At 44.6% G+C, this 24251-nt stretch overlaps 3 protein-coding genes across 4 annotated transcripts in view; 2 read left to right on the top strand and 1 right to left on the bottom strand.

The window, feature by feature from the left end:
• Nucleotides 1–24251, bottom strand: part of LOC310670646 (uncharacterized protein) — a 306280-nt gene that overhangs the window by 86427 nt on the left and 195602 nt on the right. The gene's annotated exons all lie outside the window — the stretch shown is intronic.
• Nucleotides 12–10657, top strand: LOC310670516 (uncharacterized protein). Its single transcript, XM_083425984.1, has 4 exons — nt 12–59; nt 6213–6424; nt 8579–9981; nt 10518–10657. Exons 2-3 carry the CDS (start codon nt 6292–6294, stop codon nt 9979–9981), a joined length of 1536 nt encoding a protein of 511 aa, XP_083282110.1. The 5' UTR covers nt 12–59; nt 6213–6291; the 3' UTR covers nt 10518–10657.
• LOC310670577 (uncharacterized protein) overlaps nt 6460–24251 on the top strand; it is a 100588-nt gene continuing 82796 nt past the window's right edge. The window contains exon 1 of the mRNA XM_083426137.1: nt 6460–6537. The gene's annotated coding sequence lies outside the window, so the exon portion shown is untranslated. The remainder of the gene's footprint in view (nt 6538–24251) is intronic.

Here is a 24251-nt window from a genome sequence, read left to right as displayed (position 1 = left end):
GCCTGCAAGCGGAGGGGCTGCTTCCGCCTCCCTCTCTCTCTTGCAAGAGCTGCCTGGGGGTGAGTCTCGCCTCCCTCTCCCTCCGGGTGCAATGGGGAGAAGGGGCTGCGGGGGAGGATGCCTGGGGGGCTGGCCAGATCGGGGGGGGGCAGACCTTCCCCAAAGCCAAGCCAGGGAGGGGGCGGGGGGCCAGGGCTCTGCCCCGCTCTTCTTGCTTGGCCCCGTGGGGGGGGAGGGGGTCTTGGAGGGGGGAGCCTGCAGAGAGAGCCCTGGAGTCTCGATCAAGAGTGCAGGAGGAGGAGGAGGAGGAGGAGGAGGAAGGGTGTTCTTCCTCTTGGCCAGCATCGCTACTGTGTCTTTTCTCCTGACAGATCGAGGAGACAGCAGAAACTGCTACATTTTTAGCTGGGCGATTAGAGCGAGATCTCTTATGATTGGATCGCTTTTCTAACGTAGCTCAGCTTTTTTCGTTCTTTAATCAGTTTGGTCATTTATACTGATGTCAGCCTCCAGGACGCACTTTGCATACCAAACTATATAGCAAACTATATCTGGTCTAGGGAACTATGCCCCACAAATAACCCAGAGATGCATTTTCAATAAAAGCACACATTCTGCTCATGTAAAAACACCAGGCAGGTTTGGAGTCAGGAGCAGGGCTAGGCAAACTGAGGCCCGGGGGCTGGATGCGGCCCAATCGCCTTCTAAATCCGGCCCTGTTCTCACCCTGAAGCAAAGTTCTTAACCTGAGGTACTATTTCTGGGTTAGCGGAGTCTGTAACCTGAAGCGTATGTAACCCGAGGTATTTTATTTAAAATGCATCTCTGGGTTATTTGTGGGGCATAGGAATTCGTTCATTTTTTTCTTTCTTCAAAATGTAGCATAGCCCACCACATGTTCTGAGGGATGGTGGACGACACACGGCTGAAAAAGGTTGCTGACCCCTGGTCTTTAGCTCTCCTTCTGGAGCCAGAGAGGTCGGGATAGTCACTTTCAAGGGCACCATTTAAGATGTAGAGGTTTAGCCTGAATGCTGTTTCAGCCAAGCAGATGCCTGCAAAGTTTGATTTCTGATCCTTTGAAGAACGGGTGAGGCTGAATCCACTGGCTTCCCGGTTGGGAGGAGACCATTTCTGCTGTGCATAAAGGGCATGATGATTAGGGCCCAATCTGGCATTGACATCCCCTCCTAAAACTACAGATGCCTTTGGGTTCAGCAAAATAAGGTCTGTGGTATAAATTTCCCTTTTCAACCCACAAGCCTCTGATCTCAGATTTTTGCCTCATCTGGGTCACATCAGCGTTAATTACCAACAGGGCCTGGTGGCTGAATTGGATTAACACTTGAAATGGCACGTAGGGTAGTGGAGACTAAGACCCCCAGGCCCCCTTTCGCTCTTCCACGCTTTACCCCTAGATCTGCCCCAGTTGAGAATGAATGAAATCCGTTGAGTAACTGCTCATCCGCTGTCCATGTTTCCAGGATCATTATGACGCAATGGTGGGAGAGAAAGCTTTAAAACAAGGATCTCTGCTGGATGCAGACCACCCGGCCACATTCCAGGAGAAAAGCTAGGTCACGCAGTTGCATTGTGTGTGTGACGTGGCATTGTGTCGTGTGACGCGGCAGCTAAAAAAGCCAATGCAATTCTGGGCTGCATCAATAGGAGTATAGCATCTAGATCAAGGGAAGTAATAGTGCCATTGTACTCTGCTCTGGTCAGACCCCACCTGGAGTAATGTGTCCAGTTCTGGGCACCACAGTTCAAGAAGGACACTGACAAACTGGAACGTGTCCAGAGGAGGGCAACCAAAATGGTCAAAGGCCTGGAAACGATGCCTTATGAGGAACGGCTAAGGGAGCTGGGCATGTTTAGCCTGGAGAAGAGGAGGTTAAGGGGGGATATGATAGCCATGTTCAAATATATAAAAGGATGTCACATAGAGGAGGGAGAAAGGTTGTTTTCTGCTGCTCCAGAGAAGCGGACACGGAGCAATGGATCCAAACTACAAGAAAGAAGATTCCACCTAGACATTAGGAAGAACTTCCTGACAGTAAGAGCTGTTCGACAGTGGAATTTGCTGCCAAGGAGTGTGGTGGAGTCTCCTTCTTGGAGGTCTTTAAGCAGAGGCTTGACAACCATATGTCATATGTCTGATGGTGTTTCCTGCTTGGCAGGGGGTTGGACTCGATGGCCCTTGTGATCTCTTCCAGCTCTATGATTCTATGATTGTGGGTAATTTTTGCAGGAGCAAGAGCTTCGCATTGGTTTCAGATGGTTGTAACTGCGTCTCCTTCTGTGACGAGGGAGAAGGTGCTGTACCATCATGTTCCTGCTCCTCTGTTCTAGCGAGGAGACTGGGAGAATCAGGGCAGCGTGGTCAGCAAAATGTGAATTCCAGGCAAGCAGGGCTGCCATCTCTTCAGCAGGGGAGACTTCCTTTCACTTGTCCGAGGAGAGGAGAGGGGAAGTGTTTCTCCTGCGAATCCGCTTCCCTCAGGGCCAGGTGGGACTTCTGAGATGGGGAAGCACATGGGGCTCTGTTTCCAGGTTGGGGTTCTTCAAGTGCTTGTCAGAGGTTTCTTTTGCTTGCAGGGCAGATTCTTTGGGGAATCAGCTACTTGGGGTTGTAAAGATTCCTTGTATACTACTGGTATACACGGAATATTCAGAAGAGTCACTCTCTGCATCGCTTCCACTATTATTAGTAAAGTACTAGGGCGAGCCTGTTGGGATTACAAGATTCCCGATGGCTTCGCTCACAAGGGTCATAGGAACGTGCAAGCCCACTCACCACAACAAGGTGTTGATCCAGCAAGTGAGAAGTACGTTTTTGCTAATTTAACCGGGGACAAATACCACCTATTCATCGTTTTCATGTAGTTCTCCTTCAGTAAAGTACATGCAGAAAATTTCAAATATATGATAATAATAATAATTTACTATTTATACCCCGCCCATCTGGCTGGGTTTCCCCATCCACTCTGGGCGGCTTCCAACAGAATATTAATATACAATAATCTATTAAACATTAAAAGCGTCCCTAAACAGGGTTGCCTTCAAATGTCTTCTAAAAGTCTGGTAGTTGTTTTTCTCTTTGACATCTGGGCGGGTGCCACTATCGAGAAGGCCCTCTGCCTGGTTCCCTGTAACTTGGCTTCTCGCAGGGAGGGAACCGCCAGAAGGCCCTCGACACTGGACCTCAGTGTCTGGGCAGAACGATGGGGGTGGAGACGCTCCTTCAGGTATACTGGGCCGAGGCCGTTTGGGGCTTTAAAAGTCAGCACGAACACTTTGAATTGTGCTCGGAAACGTACTGAGAACCAGCGTAGGTCTTTCAAGACCGGCGTTATGTAGTCTCGGCGGCCTAACTTCCAAATCTAACTTCCAAAGTCTTTCCCAGTCCGTCATTAATTTATTATGTCCCACATCCTTCGCCAGTTTTATCATAACGCATTTGACCTTGTCCTCTTTAGTGTCCCATTCCAAAAGCAGATCGTTCATTTTTGACAGCAGTTTTGTACTACCTTCTACTATTTCTCTCTGAAATCTCTGAGCGTTCCCTCCCAGGGACCTCTGAGAGATATGGTGAGTCCCAGGGGAGGGGTGATGGGGATATGGAGGGATGGAGCCAGAGAGGTATTGGGGCTTGCTCAGCCTGGGGGTGGGGGGAGGCAGGCAGGCGGGTGGAGATTGAGAAGGTGGGCACCTTTTCGGTCTCCTCCACCTACCTGCCTGCCTTCCTGCGCCTTTGTTATCTGCAGGCAATTTGAGCTAGGAATACATCACAGCTCCCCAACCACCATGATGTGTAGGCATTTCAAAATGTCTAATACCGGTGCCGTGACCTGAATGCCCTACCAGTGTCAAAAAACGTATTGCTCCATCACACAGCAGTAGAAGCCACGACTCTTTAAAGTAACATGATGCTGCTTTGCAGTTTGAATGCAGATGGGGCCTATGCTGTGTGTCGCCTTTTTCCTTTTCTTTTTGGAAAAACCTTTCATTTGCTTTTAAAAAAAAGGAACATATGAATTATAAATGATACAAATATGTAGACCGGGTCTTCTCATGCCATTTGTATATCTCAGAACTAGCAGAATAAATTTGCAGGAATGTCTATAACATGTGGTTCATCATTGATGGTCAGTGTATGAGTTCTGGGTTCATGAATTGGTTTAAACTGGAACACAAAAACGGGAAACAGGAGGGAACAGAGAGCATTCAACACCACATAGCTGGTTTTCTATTCAGGAGCTCTAGAGGTTTAGCCTGAATGCTGTTTCAGCCAAGCAGATGCCTGCAAAGTTTGATTTCTGATCTTTTGCACAACGGGTGAGGAGGAATCTACTGGCTTCACGGTTGGGAGGAGACCATTTGTGCTGTGCATAAAGGGCATGATGATTAGGGCCCAATCTGGCATTGAGATCCCCTTCCAAAACTACAGATGCCGTTGGGTTAAGCAAAATAAGGTCAGTGGTATAAATATTCAGAAGAGTCACTCTGCATCACTTCCACTATTATTAGTAAAGTACTAGGGCGATCCTGTTGGGATTACAAGATTACCAATGGCTTCGCTCACAAGGGTCATAGGAACGTGCAAGCCCACTCACCACAACAAGGTGTTGATCCAGCGAGTGAGAAGTACATTTTTGCAAATTTAACCAGGGTCAAATACCACCTGTACATCATTTTCATGTAGTTCTCCTTCAGTAAAGTACATGGAGAAAATTTCAAATCTATGATAATAATAATAATTTATTATTTATACCCCGCCCATCTGGCTGGGTTTCCCCATCCACTCTGGGCGGCTTCCAACAGAATATTAAAATACAATAATCTATTAAACATTAAAAGCTTCGCTAAGCAGGGCTGCCTTCAGATGTCTTCTCAAAGTCTGGTAGTAGTTTTTCTCTTTGACATCTGGTGGGAGGGCGTTCCACAGGGCAGGTGCCACTACCAAGAAGGCCCTCTGCCTGGTTCCCTGTAACTTGGCTTCTCGCAGGGAGGGAACCGCCAGAAGGCCTTCGACACTGGATCTCAGTGTCTGGGCTGAACGATGGGGGTGGAGACTCTCCTTCAGGTGTACTGGGCCGAGGCCGTTTAGGGCTTTAAAGGTCAGCACCAACACTTTGAATTGTGCTTGGAAAAATGCTGGGAGCCACTGTAGGTCTTTCAAAACCGGTGTTATGTGGTCTCGGCGGCCTAACTTCCAAATCTAACTTCCAAAGCCTTTCCCTGTCCGTCATTAATTTATTATGTCCCACATCCTTCGCCAGTTTTATCATAACGCATTTAACCTGGTCCTCTTTAGTGTCCCATTCCAAAAGCAGATTGTTCATTTTTGACAGCAGTTTTGTACTACCTTCTACTATTTCTCTTTGAAATCTTGACACTTGATAACTAAATCGTTTCTTTTTAGGATTTTTTAAAGTTTCATTTAGTTGTAAATATTGTAACCAGTCTATTACATTTTCTCTTACTTCTTCAAAGTCCTTTAATTTTAACTGGTTGTCAATTTCTGTTAACAGCTCTTTATATGTCGGCCAATTTAACCTCATATTTACTTTTTTCAGAGATATTGCTTCTAATGGGGAAAGTCACCATGCTGTTTTCTGTTAAAATAAATCTTTATATTTCCCCCCAAACTTTAAGAATCGAGTTTCTTATTATGACTATGAAAACTTTTATGAACTTTTGCTTTATGATACCATAGATAAGCATGCCTGGCGTTGCAGTCTTCAGGCTTGGGGACAAGATGGTGACTGGTTCTATCCATAAGCCCCACTGAGTTCAATGGGGTCTATTCTCAGGTCTCTATTGTGCAGACCATGCCGGTCTTATGAAGTGAGGAGAGGAGTAAACAGAGGAAATTGGAACCACTGGAAAGGTTTATAAATGGGGTTTCTGTTGGGAAGGGGCTGCCCCATTTGTGCTTTTCCAGGGGCAAGAGAATCCAGTGAGAGCCAGTGTGGTGTAGTGGTTAAGAGCGGTAGACTCTTAATCTGGTGAACCGGGTTCGCATCTCCGCTCCTCCACATGCAGCTGCTGGGCGACCTTGGGCTAGTCACACTTCTCTGAAGTATCTCAGCCCCACTCACCTCACAGAGTGTTTGTTGTGGGGGAGGAAGGCAAGGAGAATGTTAGCCACTTTGAGACTCCTTAGGGATATCAAATCGAAACTCTTCTTCTTCTCTTCTTCCCTGCAGGGCCTCTGAGGCTCCAATTGCTTCTTCCTCTCTCCCAGGACCCTGCAGCTTGTTTTGGCTCCTTGACTCCTCACTAAGGATGAAAGAGATGGATCCTGCAAAGCTAGTGAGGATGGAAGGGGGAAGATGGACGGTTGACCTGTTCAGGTTGTCTCCTGCATCCCTCCTCACAACCTCTGAGCGTTCCTCTCTAGGGCTCTCAGAGAGATCTGGTGAGTTCCAGGGGAGGGGAGATGGGGACATGGAGGGATGGAGCCAGAGAGGTATTGGGGCTTGCTCAGCCTGGGGGTGGGGGGAGGCAGGCAGGCGGGTGGAGATTGAGAAGGTGAGCACCTTTGTAGGCTCCACCACCTGCCTGCCTGCCTACCTGCGCCTTTGTTATCTGCAGGCAATTTGAGCTAGGAATACATCACAGCTCCCTGGCCACCATAATGTATTGGCAGCTCAAAATGTCTAATACCAGTGCCGTGACCTGAATGCCCTACCAGTGTCAAAAAACTTACTGCTCCATCACACAGCAGTAGAAGCAACGAACTCTGCATAAGGAAGTCACGGAGGAGAATCGTGGGATCATGGACTCTCTTGGTAAAGCTCCCCGTTGGATCATAAGATCAGTTTTGAAATTCCATACATACCTCTATGTGAGGAACCTCCACTATTTGGATGGAGACCAACAGCACCTGGGATTCTAACATCCCCACCATGAACCCTGAATAGAAGGAGATCAACTGTGAATGTTCTTTGTCTAGTCATGCCTTTTTAAACAATGACCAGGTTTGTCTCAACTGCCCAGTAACTTCAATGTGTTCCTCTGCTAATTCAGAGTGTTAAATCTGGATATGAAAACGTCAAATTCCCCCCCCCCCCAGCGATCCTAGAATATAGCTCCCTTTCTGTTCTTCAGACATAGAATATTCTGCCACCTTTAGCTTTTCAATGATGGTTAAAATTCTGTCACATGACTCTGGCAATCTTTCTTTTCTTCATGTTTCACTTCAAATCTGTATAACACTATTCTCATTCTCTATTCCACTGTGTAGAATTTCCTCTATGCATCCTAAACATTTCTTTCTACTTTTCAATCTGCCTTTAAAAATTGTTTCTGAGAGAATAATTAAGAGTACACTGGCAAAGTGGTCAAAATGTTAATGTCAATTTCCGAGGTAAAACACGTCACTTTACAACTCTCTGTTGGGATATGAGTACTACGCAGCTGCAAACTGGCAGCTCGGTGTTTACATCACATGATGCCCCTGACCGTGGGAATGGATATTCCAGGAAGTTCACAGGGCGATTCACAGGGATTTGTTCTTTGTGTAATTTGAGACCTTCCTGTTGCCTATGTGAAGGAAGTCTAAGTCAGTTGCTTTGAGGAGACTGAACTGAACAGACATGTTTTTGTACAGTTGTGCAGTAAGAAATAAACTAGAGCTGTAGACTTTCTGACTTTCTTCTTTCTCCTGCTGGTATGCAAAGGGGGAAAGGGGGTGTGCATCTTCCACACAGGGAGGTGTCGCCTATCAAGATCTTCCTGGACTGCGAGGATGCCAGCCAGAGTAGATCACCGGCAAACAAGCCCCGGGAGCCTGGGAGCGGGGCCAGCCTCTCCGGAGGGGGCTAGTTTTCCAACACTCTCCACCTGTTTTCTGGATTACTCGTGGTTTTCTGGATTTTGTGGGACCCAAACCCATTTTCTGTGGTATTTATATGTGTGGAGGTTGCCCTGGGTTGTTTGACCCTTGAAAAACATAGCTTTTTTTTTCTCCTAGAAAAGACTCCACAAGATTCTCTGTTTAGAGTTTAAACAGAACACATAACATTACTTGATATACTAAAACACGTTTACATGTGCTTATATCTAATATATCTATATATATATTCTTTATTGATTTAGACTATTTCTACATTTATCCCACTCGTTAGTCAAGACAATAAGCTACACTCAAAAAACCAAAATAATTCAACATCAAATAATACTGCTACATTAGGTATGAAGAGGGAATTACAAGTGCTTCTATCTGTATGAGACTTTACAGACTTTTTCTGAGGCACATAGCAGCATAAAACAGGCAGCAGGTACTCTCACAGAAAACCTCTCTCTCACTCGACAGTTGAGAACAGACCTAACTGAAAAAACGGCCTTCTGGAGTGACAGTCACCCTTTCCATAGCAACTTGGAGGCAGCATTCACACACCGAGTTGTTTGTGAAGTTGAGGTAATGTCTGTCAGGTTTGGGTTTCTGACCTCTGTAGAAAGACCTCACATCTTCTGTTCTTCCTCTTTCACAAATGTTCATTAGCATTGTTAAATAATTGGGGGCTCCATTTCTTCCTGAGGATCTAATTAGTTTCTGTCTTTGTTGTAGGTGGTGATGAATTGGAAATGAAGAATGGGGGAGACCATGACAAAATGCACACAGTGGAGAAGCCATATCAAAATTGGGAGTATGGAGAGAGCTCCAGTCAGAGTTCCCGTTCCCATCAAAGAACTCAAAGCGGGAAGAAAGGCTATCAGTGCTCAGAATGTTGGAAGAGCTTCACTCGGAAGGACAATCTCATGTCCCATCAAAGAATTCATACTGGAGAGAAACCCTATCAGTGTTTGGAATGTGGAAAGAGCTTCAGTCACAGCCACAGTCTTGCTTCCCATCGAAGAATTCATACTGGGGAGAAACCCTATCAGTGTTTGGAATGTGGAAAGAGCTTCAGTCAGAGGAGCACTCTCACTTCCCATCAAAGAATTCATAAAGAAGAGAAACCCTATCAGTGCTTGGAATGTGAGAAGAGCTTCAGTCGAAAGGACAGTCTCACTTCCCATCAAATAATTCAGAAAGAAGAGAAACCCTATCAGTGCTTGGAATGTGGGAAGAGCTTCAGTCGAAAGGACAGTCTCACTTCCCATCAAAGAATTCATACAAGGGAGAAACCATATCAGTGCTTGGAATGTGGAAATAGCTTCAGTCAGAGGAGCAGTCTCACTTCCCATCAAAGAATTCATACAGGGGAGAAACCCTATCAGTGCTTTGAATGTGGAAAGAGCTTCGGTAGGAGCACCCAACTCACTTACCATCAAAGAATTCATACAGGGGAGAAACCCTATCAGTGCTTGGAATGTGGGAAGAGCTTCAGTCGAAAGGACAGTCTCACGTCCCATCAAAGAATTCATACTGGAGAGAAACCCCATCAGTGCTTGGAATGTGGGAAGAGCTTCAGTCAGAGGAGCAGTCTTGCTTCCCATCGAAGAATTCATACAGGGGAGAAACCCTATCACTGCTTGGAATGTGGGAAGAGTTTCAGTCACACCAGCAGTCTCGCTTCCCATCAAAGAATTCATAAAGAAGAGAAACCCTATCAGTGCTTGGAATGTGGGAAGAGCTTCAGTCGAAAGGACATTCTCACTTCTCATCAAAGAATTCATACTGGAGAGAAACCCTATCAGTGCTTGGAATGTGGGAAGAGGTTTCGTGAGAGTGGGGATCTCACTTCTCATCGAAGAATTCATACAGGGGAGAAACCCTATCAGTGCTTGGAATGTGGGAAGAGCTTCAGTCACAGCACCCATCTCACGTCCCATCAAAGAGTTCATACTGGAGAGAAACCCTATCAGTGCTTTGAATGTGGAAAGAGCTTCAATCACAGCACCAATCTCACTTCCCATCAGAGAATTCATACAGGGGAGAAACCCTATCAGTGCTTGGAATGTGGGAAGAGCTTCAGAAAGAGGTCAGGTCTCACCCGCCATCAAAGAACTCATACAGTGGTACCTTAGGTACCTTAGGTTAAGAACTTAATTAGTTCTGGAGGTCTATTCTTAACCTGAAACTTTTTTCTTTCTTTCAAAAATTTTATTGGTTTTTACAATATTAATGACAAACAAAAACAAAAAACAAACAAAACATAACAAACATAAATCATAACCGTATTGAAAATAACAGTTATTTACTTTGTGAAACGACTGCCTCGTTTCCCCTTAGTTGAATTTCATTGCATATCCTTATAACGGTTTTCCAAATCCCAATTTTAATACCCTTTAAATTAAACATTAACATATTTAAATCTTCTCCTTCTTGTATTAAACATATTATTTTATCAGTTAACATAAATACAATCCTAAGCCCATTGAGTATCTCGACGCTATTTGTTATTTTAGCTTAACAAATTTAGCTAAATAATCATTAAATTTATTCCATTCTTCGTGGTGTTCCTCCTCCTTCTGGTTGCGGACGGCTAGCTCCATAAAATCCATCATTTTCATCTGCCATTCTTTTACTGTTGGTAATTCTTGAGTTTTCAGTGGTACCTTAGGTTAAGAACTTAATTCGTTTTGGAGGTCCATTCTTAACCTGAAACTGTTCTTAACCTGAAGCACCACTTTAGTTAATGGGGCCTCCCGCTGCTGCCTCGTGATTTCTGTTCTCACCCTGAAGCAAAGTTCTTAACCCGAGGTAGTATTTCTAACCTGAGGCAGCCAGGAAGGACAGGACATTCCAGAATTTCCCATGATAGCCACTGGAATGAAAAAGTGCCCTACATTGAATGAAAACAACATTTCTAATTCTTGCTGTATCTAAACTCTCAGCTGTTTCCAGCACAGAAAATAAAATGAGACCACGCTGAGATGCTCAAATACCTTCCATTAGCGACCTGTAGGAGAGAGGAAAGGCCCATCAGCCTCACTGAAAGTGGACTGACACCATAGTGAAACTGTGACCACAACTTTGACCATCATGAACATCTCATGAGATTGCGTTTCAGCTGTGTTTACAGTCAGCTGCATTATTTACCCCCTTGTAGGTTTGGATTTTTAAAAGCCACTTTGCACAGTCATCACATTCTCAAATGCAGCATACTCATTTTCAGTCAGGACTTAAGCATCAGCTGCTGCTGCACCTTCAACTGAGAAGCACCTAAGTTCATGGTCCTGGCATATGGGGGCAACTGGAACCTATGAAATCAGAGTGTGCCTCCAGACAGTCAGTATTTTGAAGGAGGGATTCCAGCGCATGGCAGAACTTGGTTTTCCTGCAGTTATAGTGCAAGAAAGGCCCCTTTGAAAAATGGTTTGCAATTTTGAATGTTACACAAAAATGTACAGAAAAGTGTAGAATGATTCAATGATGAGGAGGAAGGCATGTGAACCCCTCTTATTCAAATCTGGGTGGATATTCCAATGAATATTCACTGTTTATAATCTCCCTGCCCACAAATCACAACAAATGTTCCATTTTTGATGGGAAGTTTTGCTTCTGCACATGCTGAGCTGAAGCATTCCGTGCTCACCCACCCTAGAATGTTCGGTTACCTGTTCTTAATGCATGGTTGACCACATCTATGAATGGGAATATCAATCAATAGTAACAGTTTAACAAGGAGGTTTTCATACCTGTCTAACTCTGTGTTCCTTTCCCAACCTTTAACCTATTGATGATTAATGCCTATATGCAGCCTATATGCAACCCTTGCTTTGTCTTTGTGTTAACCAATCAGCAACAAGCACATAGGTGGCAATGCTGTAATATTCAATAAAAGGGACTCTCAGACATGCTCGAGAGATGCCTCCCGTATGACACTTGTCACTCGTCTGTTGTTTATTTCAACCCAACACATTTCCCCACCTTCACTGCATCAAGCAGTTGGTCCCTTACCTTTCCCTCCCCGACCTGGCCACAGTGATCCATGCAATGGCCACCTCCAGGCTTGACTATTGTAATTCGCTCTACTCAGGGCTGCCCTTGAAGCTGTTCCAGAAACTCCAGTAGGTGCAGAATGCTTCAGTGAGGCTCCTCACGGGGTTTCTGCCATGGGAGCATATTCACCCAGTGCTTTTCCAGCTGCACTGGCTCCCGGTGGAGTACAGGGTCAGATTTAAGGTGCTGGTTTTGACCTTTATAGCCCTTCACGGCCTAGGACCCTCATACCTACGGGACTGCCTCTCCTGGTATGCCCCACGGAGGACCTTAAGGTCCATAAATAGCAACACCCTAGAGGTCCCGGGCCCTAAGGAAGTTAGATTAGGCTCAACCAGAGCCAGGGCTTTTTCAACACTGGCTCCGGCCTGGTGAGACCAGGGCCCTGCAGGGTCTGATTTCTTTCCACAGGGTGCGTAAGACAGAGTTGTTCTGCCTGGCCTTTGGCTTGGAGTCATTTTGATTCCCTCCCCTTCTTTATTTTCCCATCTCCTCCTATGATGAGGCTGCCCTTTTAACATTTTAACGTTGTATTTTAATCTTGGTTTTAAGTTGTATTCATTCAACTTGTTTTTATTATTGCTTGTTAGCTGCCTTGAGCCCGGCCTTGGCTGGGGAGGGCGGGGTATAAATAAAATTTATTATGATTATTTTTATTATTATTATCATCATTATCAAAGAGCACCACATAATCAAGTAAATCAGGATGAATGCTGAATCAGAAGGGTCTCTGGAAAAGCCTTGGATCAGGTGGAGAGCATTATTGTTTGGTTGACTGATTCATTGACTGAATCAGAAGCAGGATGTCACCTCACGTTCCTCTCAAAAATGGGGTCCATTTTAGTGGACCCAAAGTAGAACTTTGGACAAATCCCTTGAGTTTTCATGAGAAGTAAAGGGAAGGGGAAGGGGGAAGAGTGATGTTGTGTCAGGCGTGGAGAGTTCTCTCCCTTTGGCAACATCACAGATAAGAATTAACAAGCAGTTAATCTATTTATAGTCTTTTTATTACAGCACCATGTTGCAAGCAGAAATACACAGCTCTCCACAAGGAGGGCAGTTGGCTGCTCTATATCCTCCTTCTGACTTCCATAGCATTTTAGGTCCCAATGGGAAGTTCCTCCCCCCCCCGACTTCTTTGCTCTGATATGTTCAATGGGCAACTCCTCCCTCAGCTGTTCAGCTTCTGTCTCTCTTTCTACTTCTATCAAAGAGCATTTGATAGAGAGTCACCAAAAGAGGAATTCTGGACGTAGCAACACTAAACTTCGGACTGGACTTAACGAACACACCACCGACAGAAGAAGAGCAAGCACTTGGTGCAGTTGGAGGAAAACTACAGTAACTACATTATGGCATTGCAAATATTAAGCTGGAACATTAATGGCTTTAACTCCCCTGAAAAAAGGAAGAGGGTCTTTCACCTACTTAAAAAAGAACAATTGGACTTGATTTGTTTGCAAGAAACACATGTGACAAGGTTGCACAGCAAGATATTAATAAATAAAAGATTGGGCCAAGAATTTATTTCATCAGATAAAGTTTAAAAAAGATGAGTAGTCCTATATGCAAGAGAGAGCTTATCACCGAATTTTATGTTTAAAGATGAACAAGGAAGAATCGTTGCAATTGAAATCCAATCACAGGGAGAGAAATTTTTGATAGTAGGCATTTACGCACCAAATGAAGGAAAATCGGAATTTTTTAAGAAGTTACATGAGACCCTGATGGACTATATGGATTACAATATGATCTTGATGGGAGATATGAATGGAGTAGTGTCTACAAATATGGACAAGGCACAGAGACAGGTAGTCACCAAGGATGGCAGACTACCAAAAACCTTTTTTGACATGACTGAAAATATGGATTTAGTTGACATTTGGAGAACAAAGAACCCTTTAGGAAGAGAGGGAACTTTCTTTTCTGAGGCTAAGATGACATGGACAAGAATTGATCAAATCTGGGTAACTAGAGGACTGACCCCGAAGACCAATAAAGTAGAAATCAGCCCTAAAACTTGCTCCGACCATAATGCTGTGAAGATGGAAATGAAATTGATGCCAACTGGTTCCTTTAGATGGAGGATGAATGACACCCTGTTTAGGAATGAGGAAGTGACCAAGAAGGCCCAAAAAACTCTGAGAGACTATTTTGAGATAAATATGAATACTACAGTGGAAAAAAGAGTAATTTGGGATGCAAGCAAGGTGGTTATGAGAGGTTTTTTTTGATACAACAGAATGCAATTAAGAAAAGAACACAAAATGAGAAAAAAGACAAAATCCTGGAAAAAATAAAGGAAGCAGAGAAAAAACTGAGGGTGAAACCAAAGTCGCAAGAGATTCTGAAAGAAATAAAGTTATATCAAGTACAATATATGAAAATGATGATTAGACAGATGATGATTAGACAGATGAGACAAAAGACATTTGAATTGGCAAATAAGTGTGGGAAATTTCTGGCCTGGCAATTGAAAAAAAGACAAAAACTTAATACAATTACACCGTGGAAGTGGAAGGAAAGAATATACAGAATCCAGTAGAAAGTAGAAAGTGCTTCCAGAGGTATTTTAAACAACTATATACGCAGGAGAGGCAGAAAGAAATAGATATTGACAGATTCTTGAAAATTAATGGACTACAAAAAATTTCTCAGGAAAATAGGCTAATGTTGAACCATAAAATTACAGTGCAGGAAATAGAAGGGGCCATTAAGAATATGCAACTGGGTAAATCTCCAGGACCGGATGGACTGACTTCAAGATATTACAGATCTTTGAAAGAATGGATAATACAACCTTTAAAGGAAGTCTGTGATGAAATATTGGAGGGGGGAAAGGCACCTGAGTCATGGAAAGAAGCCTATATTACACTTATACTGAAAACAGAGACTGAAAAGACGCAACTTAAGAATTACCGCCCCATATCACTGCTTAATGTGGATTACAAAATTTTTGCAGTTATATTGGCTAAAAGATTTAAAAAAGTATTAGCAGAAGTAATTCATAAAGATCAAGCGGGCTTTCTCCCGGGCAGACACTTGTCTGATAATACGAGGAATATAATTAATATTATTGAAAAACTCCAAGTGAAGATCAACACCAAAGCAGTTTTGATATTTGTGGACGCGGAGAAAGCCTTTGACAACATTTCTTGGAGTTTTATGAAAAAGAATTTACAGGGGATGGGGGTGGGTGGTTTTGGAAACGGTATAGGTGCAATTTATTTAGAACAGAAGGCTAAACTAATTGTGAATAATGTGGTGACAGAAGAATTTAAGATCAAGAAAGGAACACGACAAGGGTGCCCAATCTCTCCATTGGTTTTTATATCGGTCCTGGAGGTTCTGTTAAACATGATAAGAAGGGACCAATCAGTTAAAGGTATTCAAGTGGGAGCTAAACAGTACAAATTGAAAGCATTTGCTGATGACTTGGTATTGACCTTACAGGAGCCAGAATCTAGTACTAAGAGAGTATTGGAATTAATTCAAGATTTTGGTCAGGTAGCAGGCTTTAAGTTAAATAAGATGAAAACTAAGGTTTTAGAGAAAAACTTAACTGCGATGGAGAGAGAAAAGTTTCAGAAGGAGACAGGATTAATACTGGCTAAGAAAGTGGAATATTTGGGGGTTAATATGACTGTGAAAAATGTGAACTTATTTAAGGATAATTATGAAAAATGCTGGTCTGAAGTGAAAAAGGATTTAGAAATATGGTCAAATCTGAAACTATCACTGTTAGGTCGAATTGCTGTCATAAAGATGAATGTATTGCCAAGGTTGTTGTTTTCGTTTCAAACATTGCAAATCGTGGACAAAATGGACTGTTTCAAGAAGTGGCAGAGAGATATCTCTAGATTTGTCTGGCAGGGCAAGAAACCTCGAATAAAATTTAAGATATTAACAGATGCTAAAGAAAGGGGTGGATTTGCCCTGCCAAACCTTAAACTCTATTATGAATCAGCTGCATTTTGCTGGCTGAAAGAATGGATGCTTCTTGAAAATACTGATATTTTAGATCTGGAAGGTTTAACAATGTATTTGGCTGGCATGCATATTTGTGGTATGACAAGGTTAAAGTTCATAGAGCCTTTAAGAATCATATTATCAGAAAAGCATTGTTTAATGTTTGGATAAGATACAAGGATTTGTTAGAAAATAAAACCCCAAGATGGTTGTCACCAATGGAAGCGAAGGCATTGAAAAAACTCAAGAGGGAGCAAGAGGGAGACAGGCTAAAATTGCACAGTTTGGAAAAATTGAAAAACAGAGTTCGAGATTGGCTCCATTATTATCAAATAATGGAGGCATATAATTTGGACAAAAAAATAGGCTTCCAGGTGGAAAAATCAAAATTAGAAGCAGAATTGTTAGAACCCAAACTTAAGAATTTGTCAAGAATGTATAACTTGCTGCTGAAATGGAATACTCAAGATGAAACGGTGAAATCTGCTATGATTAAATGGGCACAAGATATTGGGCATAATATTATGATGGCTGACTGGGAACAGTTATGGACCACAGGTATGAAGTTTACGGCATGCAATGCCTTAAAGGAGAATTTAATGAAAATGATTTATAGGTGGTACATAGCACCAGTCAAGCTGGCAAAAATCTATCAGCTGCCTGATAATAAGTGTTGGAAATGTAAAGAGACGGAAGGTACATTCTTCCACCTTTGGTGGACGTGCCCAAGGATTAAGATCTTCTGGGAAATGATATTGTCAGGGGTTCAGGAGCAGAGGCACAGGATAGGGAGGAAATGGAGAGCGAGGGGGAGGAGTCCGAAGGAAATGTCAGCGATGACAGCGGTCCGAGGTCTCTGAGTCTTTCCAGTGAATCGGAGGATTCACAAAAGGGGGCTCCCATGGTCAGGGCAAGGGGAGTGCCCAGGGGGGCACTTCAGGAAGAAGGGGCCATAGGAGACTCAGAGAGCAGCAGTTGGAAATCCGGACCAGCGTCCACACCAGAGTGCAGTAGGGGGGAGGAGTTCCAGGCATCGGGATCAGGCGGCGCGCCACCAGCGGGAGAACATGAGGCAGGATTGACCACGCCTCCGTCAGGGAGCGAGGAAACGGTCAAGAGGAAGGTTAAACGCGCGCGCGCGCCAAGTTCAAATATACAGGAGGGCGGCACAGTTGGCAGCCCGGGTAGGGAGCCAAGTCCTAAAGCCCGCCGAAGAGAGCGGGAGGAGTCAGGGGGGTCAACGTCTGCGTCGGAAGAGTCCAGGAAGGAGGAGACCCCGGGGGGTAGCAGGACCCAGAGGAGAAAGGAGAGAAGGAAGAGGTGGAGTAAGATTAGAGTCTTAAACTGGTGTACAGGGGGCGGGGATTCAGATGGAGCTTCGCCGGTCTAGACCCTAGACGTAGAGCTGGGGCGCTGAGGCTTGGAAATGGAAACTATACTTCAATAAAGACTTTGTTACATTACTACCGGCTAGCGTTGGTCCTCTGTGAGCTGGGACCTGGAGCCAGCTCTGACAGATATATAATGAAATGAAAAAGGTATTTAAATATACCTTTTTGAAGAAACCAGAGGCCTTTCTCCTGGGCATGGTCAGCCAAGGAAGGATAGAATCATTTTTATGTACTCCACAAAAGCAGCAAGAATACTCATCACAAAACATTGGAAGACACAAGATCTACCCACCCGGGAAGAATGGCAGATGAAGCTGATGGACTATATGGAAATGGCGGAAATGACTGGCAGAATCCGAGACCAGGGAGAAGAGTCGATGGAAGAAGATTGGAAAAAAATCAAAGTATATTTACAGGAATATTGCAAAATTAATGAATGTTAGAAGAATACTGGAAGGAAGGTATATGGTTTTAGCAGAAATGTTATAAAGAATTAAGCAAAAACTGATTGTTAATGGGTTGAAGTGGAAAATTTAAAGTTAGATTGTGTTAAGATAAACTATAGAACAAAAAATTAAGAAAGAGGGAAAGGATTTGCTGAATTAGCTAATTTGAACTAGAATACAAAAAGGGAGGTGTGAGGAAGTCGAGGAAATAAGTAAATGAAAGATAAAGATATGGAAATTGGATGTGTTTTTAAATGTTTTGGTTTTTTCTTGTTATTTTGATGTATTGTTCTTTTTTCGCCCCCTTCTATTTTTGATGTATTGTGTCAGGGGTTCAGGAGCAGAGGCACAGGAAAGGGAGGAAATGGAGAGCGAGGGGGAGGAGTCCGAAGGAAATGTCAGCGATGACAGCGGTCCAAGGTCTCTGAGTCTTTCCAGCGAATCGGAAGATTCACAGAAAGGGGCTCCCATGGTCAGAGCAAGGGGGGTGTCTAGGGGGGCACCCCAGGAAGAAGGGGCCAGAGGGGACTCAGAGAGCAGCAGTTGGAAATCAGGACCAGCGTCCACACCAGAGTGCAGTAGGGGGGAGGAGTCCCAGGCATCGGGATCAGGCGGCGCGCTGCCAGCGGGAGGACATGAGGCAGGACTGGCCACACCTCCATCGGGGAGCAAGGAAACGGTCGAGAGGAAGGTTGAAGGCTGGGCGCGCGCGCCAAGTTCAAATGTACGGGAGGGCGGCGCAGTTGGCAGCCCGGATAGGGAGCCAGGTCCTAAAGCCCGCCGAAGAGAGCGGGAGGAGTCAGGGGGGTCAACGTCTGCGTCGGAAGAATCCAGGAAGGAAGGGACCCCGGGGGGTAGCAGGACCCAGAGGAGAAAGGCGAGACGGAAGAGGTGGAGTAAGGCTAGAATCTTAAACTGGTGTACAGGGGGCGGAGATTCAGATGGAGCTTCGCCGGTCTAAACCCTAGACGTAGAGCTGGGGCGCTCCGGCTTGAAAATGGAAACAGTACTTCAATAAAGACTTTTGTACATTACTACCAGCTAGCGTTGGTCCTCTGTGAGCTGGGACCTGGAGCCAGCTCTGACATATTGCCTGTTAATTTTTTTTATTGTTTCTTCTTTTCTTTTATATTTTTTCTCTGTAACTATAAAACTTTTAATAAATATCTTTTAAAAACAAAAATGGGGTCCATTTTAGTGGACCCAAAGTAGAACTTTGGACAAATCCCTTGAGTTTTCATGAGAAGTAAAGGAAGGAGGAAGAGTGATGTGTCAGGCGTGGAGAGTTCTCTCCCTTTGGTAACATCACAGATAAGAATTAACAAGCAGTTAATCTATTTATAGTCTTTTTATTACAGCACCATGTTGCAAGCAGAAATACACAGCTCTCCACAAGGAGGGCAGTTGGCTGCTCTAAATCCTCCTTCCGACTTCCGTAGCATTTTAGGTCCCAATGGGAAGTTCCTCCCCCCCTCTGACTTCTTTGCTCTCTGATATGTTCAATCCTCCGAGTCTGTGGTGAGGGGGGTTCCCCACACTCTCAAGTGACATCTCAACTAGCTGCCCCCTCCTTTCGGGTTCCCTTGTCATTATCTCATACCTGGGCAACTCCTCCCTCAGCTGTTCAGCTTCTGTCTCTCTCTCTACTTCTAAACACGCTGTGAAAAGGGGTGTGTGTGTGACTTTTCCCCTCCATCTCTCCATCGGACAGGAAACTGGTCTGCCATAGAATGCATTCCCCAGTCGTCGTCTTTAGACTATTCCCTGACATGTTGTGATCATTTGGGTTGCCCTTTTAAACATTTTTTTGATGTGCTATGGGGTGCTGCAAGGTACTCTTCTCTCCCCAGCGCTATTTAACATCTATACGCTATTTAAAATCTATATGAAGTCATGGGGTGTGGTCATGAGGAGTTTTGGAGCAAGGGGCCACCAGTATGCCGATAAAACACAACTCTAGAGACATGGATGGCACTGTGATCTACTGATCCAACGATAAACTGGGGAGGAGTTATTCCCAGTTATCCCCCCAGGGAGCGGGGCCAAGCAATGCCTATGCCCACCCCCTGCGGAATGCCTGCACCTAATCCTGGCACAATTGGTCAATCCGCAGGCAGGCTGCAACCCACCCCAGCAGGGCACCAAATTGTGGACGTTTGTCATTGGATCTCCCACCCTCCGTCCCCTTTTTCATGTTTCTTATTTCCATACTAAGACCTTCCTATGAACATTGTCAGCTGCCATATTTGGGGCCTGATGTCAGAACTCTGCACAACCAAGCTACTCCTCCTCAGACATTCTTCGTCATCTACTCTGATAGTGATTAACGACCTAAACCTTTGATGAGGCTCTAAGCACGTTCCCATTCCGCAGAGTATACAAACATCAGCCGAAGGACGAGAAATATATGAGCTACATTACTACGATTTATTTCTAGCTATGCAGGACAGAAAAGAATATGCATCTGTTCTATGTGATGGCAGAGAACCAACTGGAACAAAGAAACAGGAAACGAGTAATAACAACATCCGTCTCCCATCTCCCGTGAGACTTCCAACAGTCTGGAATGTAAACAGAGTCTTGTGACTCCAAAAACTGCACAGCGGCATAAACAGAAATCTAACACCTGGCAGGAATTTTTCCATTTGGCAACTTGGCCCTGGCCATTTGATTTTCGCCTTCCTCATAGCAATCCTCACAACTTTGTGAGGTTAGGCATTGGGGAAGCCTTAGTCTTGGCTGGAGGGGAGGTTACAGCCTCTGTCCACCCCTTCTTGGTTAAGTGTATCCTGTTAAAGGGATCTGTGAGGAGTTGCTTCTGTCCGGATGCCCAGGTGGGGGCTAGGGCCATAGCACTCCTACAACAGGGACCCTTCGGTGATTACCCCTACTTGATGTAAGTCATGAGGGGGGCAGGTGTGGATTACCCTTAGATGCACCCCCAGTAGATGGACTGGGGTGGAATAAATGGCTATACGCAATGCCAGTGCCAAACCATTCACATCTGTAATCAATAGAATTGTGGCTCATTTGGACCCAATGTTATGCTGTTGTCTTGTCTGGTTTTTCATCACTTAGGGAGTGACAGGAACACAGGAACTTGAGACAATTTGTAGGCTCTTTGGGTGATTCCCACTTCTAAAGGAGCAAGTGCATAGTTTGGGGGTACTCTTGGATACACCTTTGTCACTAGAGACCCACGTGTCCTCTATGGCTGTTTGTGAACAGGAATAGCCTGACCACTGGAGCAATGGAAAACTTGGAGCGGGACTACTGTAATGCACTCTTTCTGGGGCCGCCCTTGGGTCTGGTGCAGAATCTCTAGTTGGTGCCAAAAGATGTGGCCAGATTGTTCTTGCGAGATTTTGGTCAAGAACATCTGGCACCACACACCTCGCCCATTTGAAGGACTATCCACTTAAACCTATTTTCTGCTTCCTGCAACTTCCATTCCTGATTCACCAGAGGACCTCTTCTCTTATTCCATGACTACTAAGCTTACCCAGGAGGCACCTTGTTGGAAGCTTTTTTTGGAAGTCCAAGTGTTGATTTGTCTGTTTCTTTATTAAATTTATACACTGTCCTTCACCCAATGATCTTAGGGTGGTTCACAGCATAAAAATATAGGTTAAGACTAAAAAGTATATAATAAAAACAAAAATAAAAACAAAAACCTACAAAAAGATCTGCTGAATCGCCTCTGTCTTTACGTGAAATTTCAGTTCCCTTGTTCACCTCTCAAATTCATCAGAATAGCCCTATCCTGTGTTAGCATCAGTGCGGGGGGTGGGGGGTGGGATTCTGCCAGGACTCACGTATGATAGTTCAGGGAACTTCTAACTCTTAATCTTGGTACTTTTCACCAATCTTTGGCATTTGCATCTCACAGTTTGGAGGCAGATGTTGGAGTTTTCGCAAACATGTTTTTCTTCAGCCCTGCAGTTGCAGGTGGAGCTGCATAAAGTGTTTAGGAACTTGCAGAAGTGGTACTTTTTCTCCATATAATTATCAAAATGATAGTGTGTGTTGTTTTTTTGCTTCCAAAGATCACATTTGAGTCCACTAAACGTGATGTTATGGATCTGAGGCAGAAAGGTCTGGCAGATATATGCCTCCTAAGCCACCCAAAACTTGGGGGGGCTGAGATTTAGGACAGATGATAACTGCACCAGAATGAGGTTGGCTTGACTTCTCTCCACTTCAGATGTGACCCCTCTGCAGAGCTCCGTTAGTAAGAAGAAAGTTACTGCATCTTGCAAGGACCACAACAAAAGGCTTCTAATTCTTTGTAAGGGAGCAGTCATAAAGGAGGTGCTCGTTCCTGTGAGGAAAAAAGATGGTCCTCATTCTGCTGCTTCTACTGCCTTATGGGGACTGTGGGAAACTGAAGACAAAATGCCTCTTGTCTTTGGAAAGGGATGAGATAGATTCACCTAATTATTTCAGGCCAGGAGACCACCTCATCAGTGGGGTCCTCTCTGCCACAAACATTATGTTTCATCCTCATATCTTTAGCCAATGTCCTTCCACCAGCTTTTATTGGTAAGACGTTTTGTGGGGATGGAGTTCCTGGTGTTCCACTTGCTACCATTTCCATGAGATCCAACTCATCTCCAGTTACTTTCTGGGGGCTTTATCATGATCTGGTACCTGCCTTTAAGAACATAAGAAGATCCCAGTGGCAGATAAATTTGGGGGTGATTAGGCTCTCAGCGGCTACCAGTCACAATGGCTATGTTCTCCATTCACTGTCACAGGTACTATGCCTCTGGGTACCAGTAACTGAGAATCTCAAGTAGGGGAAGAGTTCTTGTGCTTCTCAGTTTTGCATGTGCATCTGGTTGGCCGCCTTGAGAAGGCTGGAACAGATGAGCCTTTGGGCTGATTCTGCAGGATTCTTCTGAAAAATGATGGTAGGAGAAGGGTGTCTTTTTGCCTTAGGTTTAATATACAAGGGGGAAATATCTACTTTCTCAAAGCGGAATTATGATAGTGCTTTCTGGATCTTTTAATCACTTTCTTAGATCCATAATAATAATAATAATAATAATAATAATAATAATTTTATGCCCCACCCATCTGGCTGGCTTTCCCCAGCCACTCTGGGCAACTTCCAACAAAATATTAAAATACAGTGATCTGTTAAACATTAAAAGCTTCCCTAAACAGGGCTGCCTTCTGATGTCTTCTAAATGTCCGCTAGTTGTTCTTCTCTTTGGCATCTGGTGGGAGGGTGTTCCACAGGGCGGGTGCCACTACCGAGAAGGCCCTCTACCTGATTCCCTGTAACTTGGCTTCTTGGCGTGAGGGAACCGCCAGAAGGCCCATGGCGCTGGACCTCAGGGTCCGAGCAGAACGATGGAGGTGGAGACGCTCTTTCAGGTATACTGGCCCGAGGCCGTTTAGGGCTTAAACGTCAGCACCAACACTTTGAATATATTATGTCCCACATCCTTTGCCCATTTTATCGTAACGCAATTTACCTGGTCCTCTTTAGTGTCCCATTCCAAAAGCTTGTAAACGTACTGAGAACCAATGTAGATCTTTCAAGATTGGTATTATGTGGTCTCGGCGGTCGCTCCCAGTCACCAGTCTAGCTGCCGCATTCTAGATTAGTTGTAGTTTCCGGGTCACCTTTAAAGGTAGTCCCACATAGAGCGCATTGCAGTAATCCAAGCGAGAGATAACTAGTGCGTGCACCACTCTGGCGAGACCATCTGTGGGCAGGTAGGGTCTCAGCCTGCATACCAGGTGGAGCTGGTAGACAGCTGCCCTGGACTCAGAATTGACCTGCGCCTCCATGGACAGCTGTGAGTCCAAAATGACTCCCAGGCTGCGCACCTGGTCCTCCAGGGACACAGTTACCCCATTCAGGACCAGGGAGTCCTCCACACCTGCCTGCCTCCTGTCCCCCCAAAACAGTACTTCTGTCTTGTCAGGATTCAGCCTCAATCTGTTAGCCGCCATCCAACCTCCATCCGCCTCCAGACACTCACACAGGACCTTCACTGCCTTCACTGGTTCTGATTTGAAAGAGGTAGAGCTGAATATTAGAGGTAGAACAGAAATATCACTTGAAAAGTACTGGCATGTATATAATTTCTCCCCCCAGGAAAGGATCCACAAAGTACTGGCAGCTCCTCTCCTTCTTGTATGCCATTCAAGCGATCAACCAGAATCAAAAGCTGTTACCCAACATCACCCTGGGCTACAGCATCCATGAGAACTTTTTTGATGGAAGGGTGACCTATGATGCTTTGCTAGACATGCTGTCAATTGGGCAGCTGAGCTTTCCAAACTACAGCTGTGGTAAACAGACTAACTTACTGGCTGTTCTCGAAGGGTCCGACTCTCAAAACTCCATCCAGATTTCAAACGTGTTGGGCATCTATAAAATCCCACAGGTAGGAATGGAGAGAGGTATAATAGCATTATGATATTGGCAGTCTTATTTTCAACTACCCTCCTGTTGAACCCTAGCATCAAATTTGCCTTCTTTACGGCTGCCACAACCTTCAAGGAAATCACTGTTCCCACCAAAGGGTC

This window comes from Podarcis tiliguerta (genome assembly GCF_965153285.1).
Source record: "Podarcis tiliguerta genome assembly, chromosome: 2".
Lineage (NCBI taxonomy): Eukaryota > Metazoa > Chordata > Lepidosauria > Squamata > Lacertidae > Podarcis > Podarcis tiliguerta.
Note: the sequence above shows the minus strand (reverse complement) of the source record. Positions and strands in the feature narration are given on the sequence as shown.

Coding starts and splice junctions, on each gene's coding strand:
- LOC310670516 (XM_083425984.1), top strand. CDS start 6,292: ATGAAAGAGATGGATCCTGCAAAGCTAGTGAGGATGGAAGGGGGAAGA. Junction 6,425..8,578: donor AGGGCTCTCAGAGAGATCTG/GTGAGTTCCAGG, acceptor TCTTTGTTGTAG/GTGGTGATGAATTGGAAATG.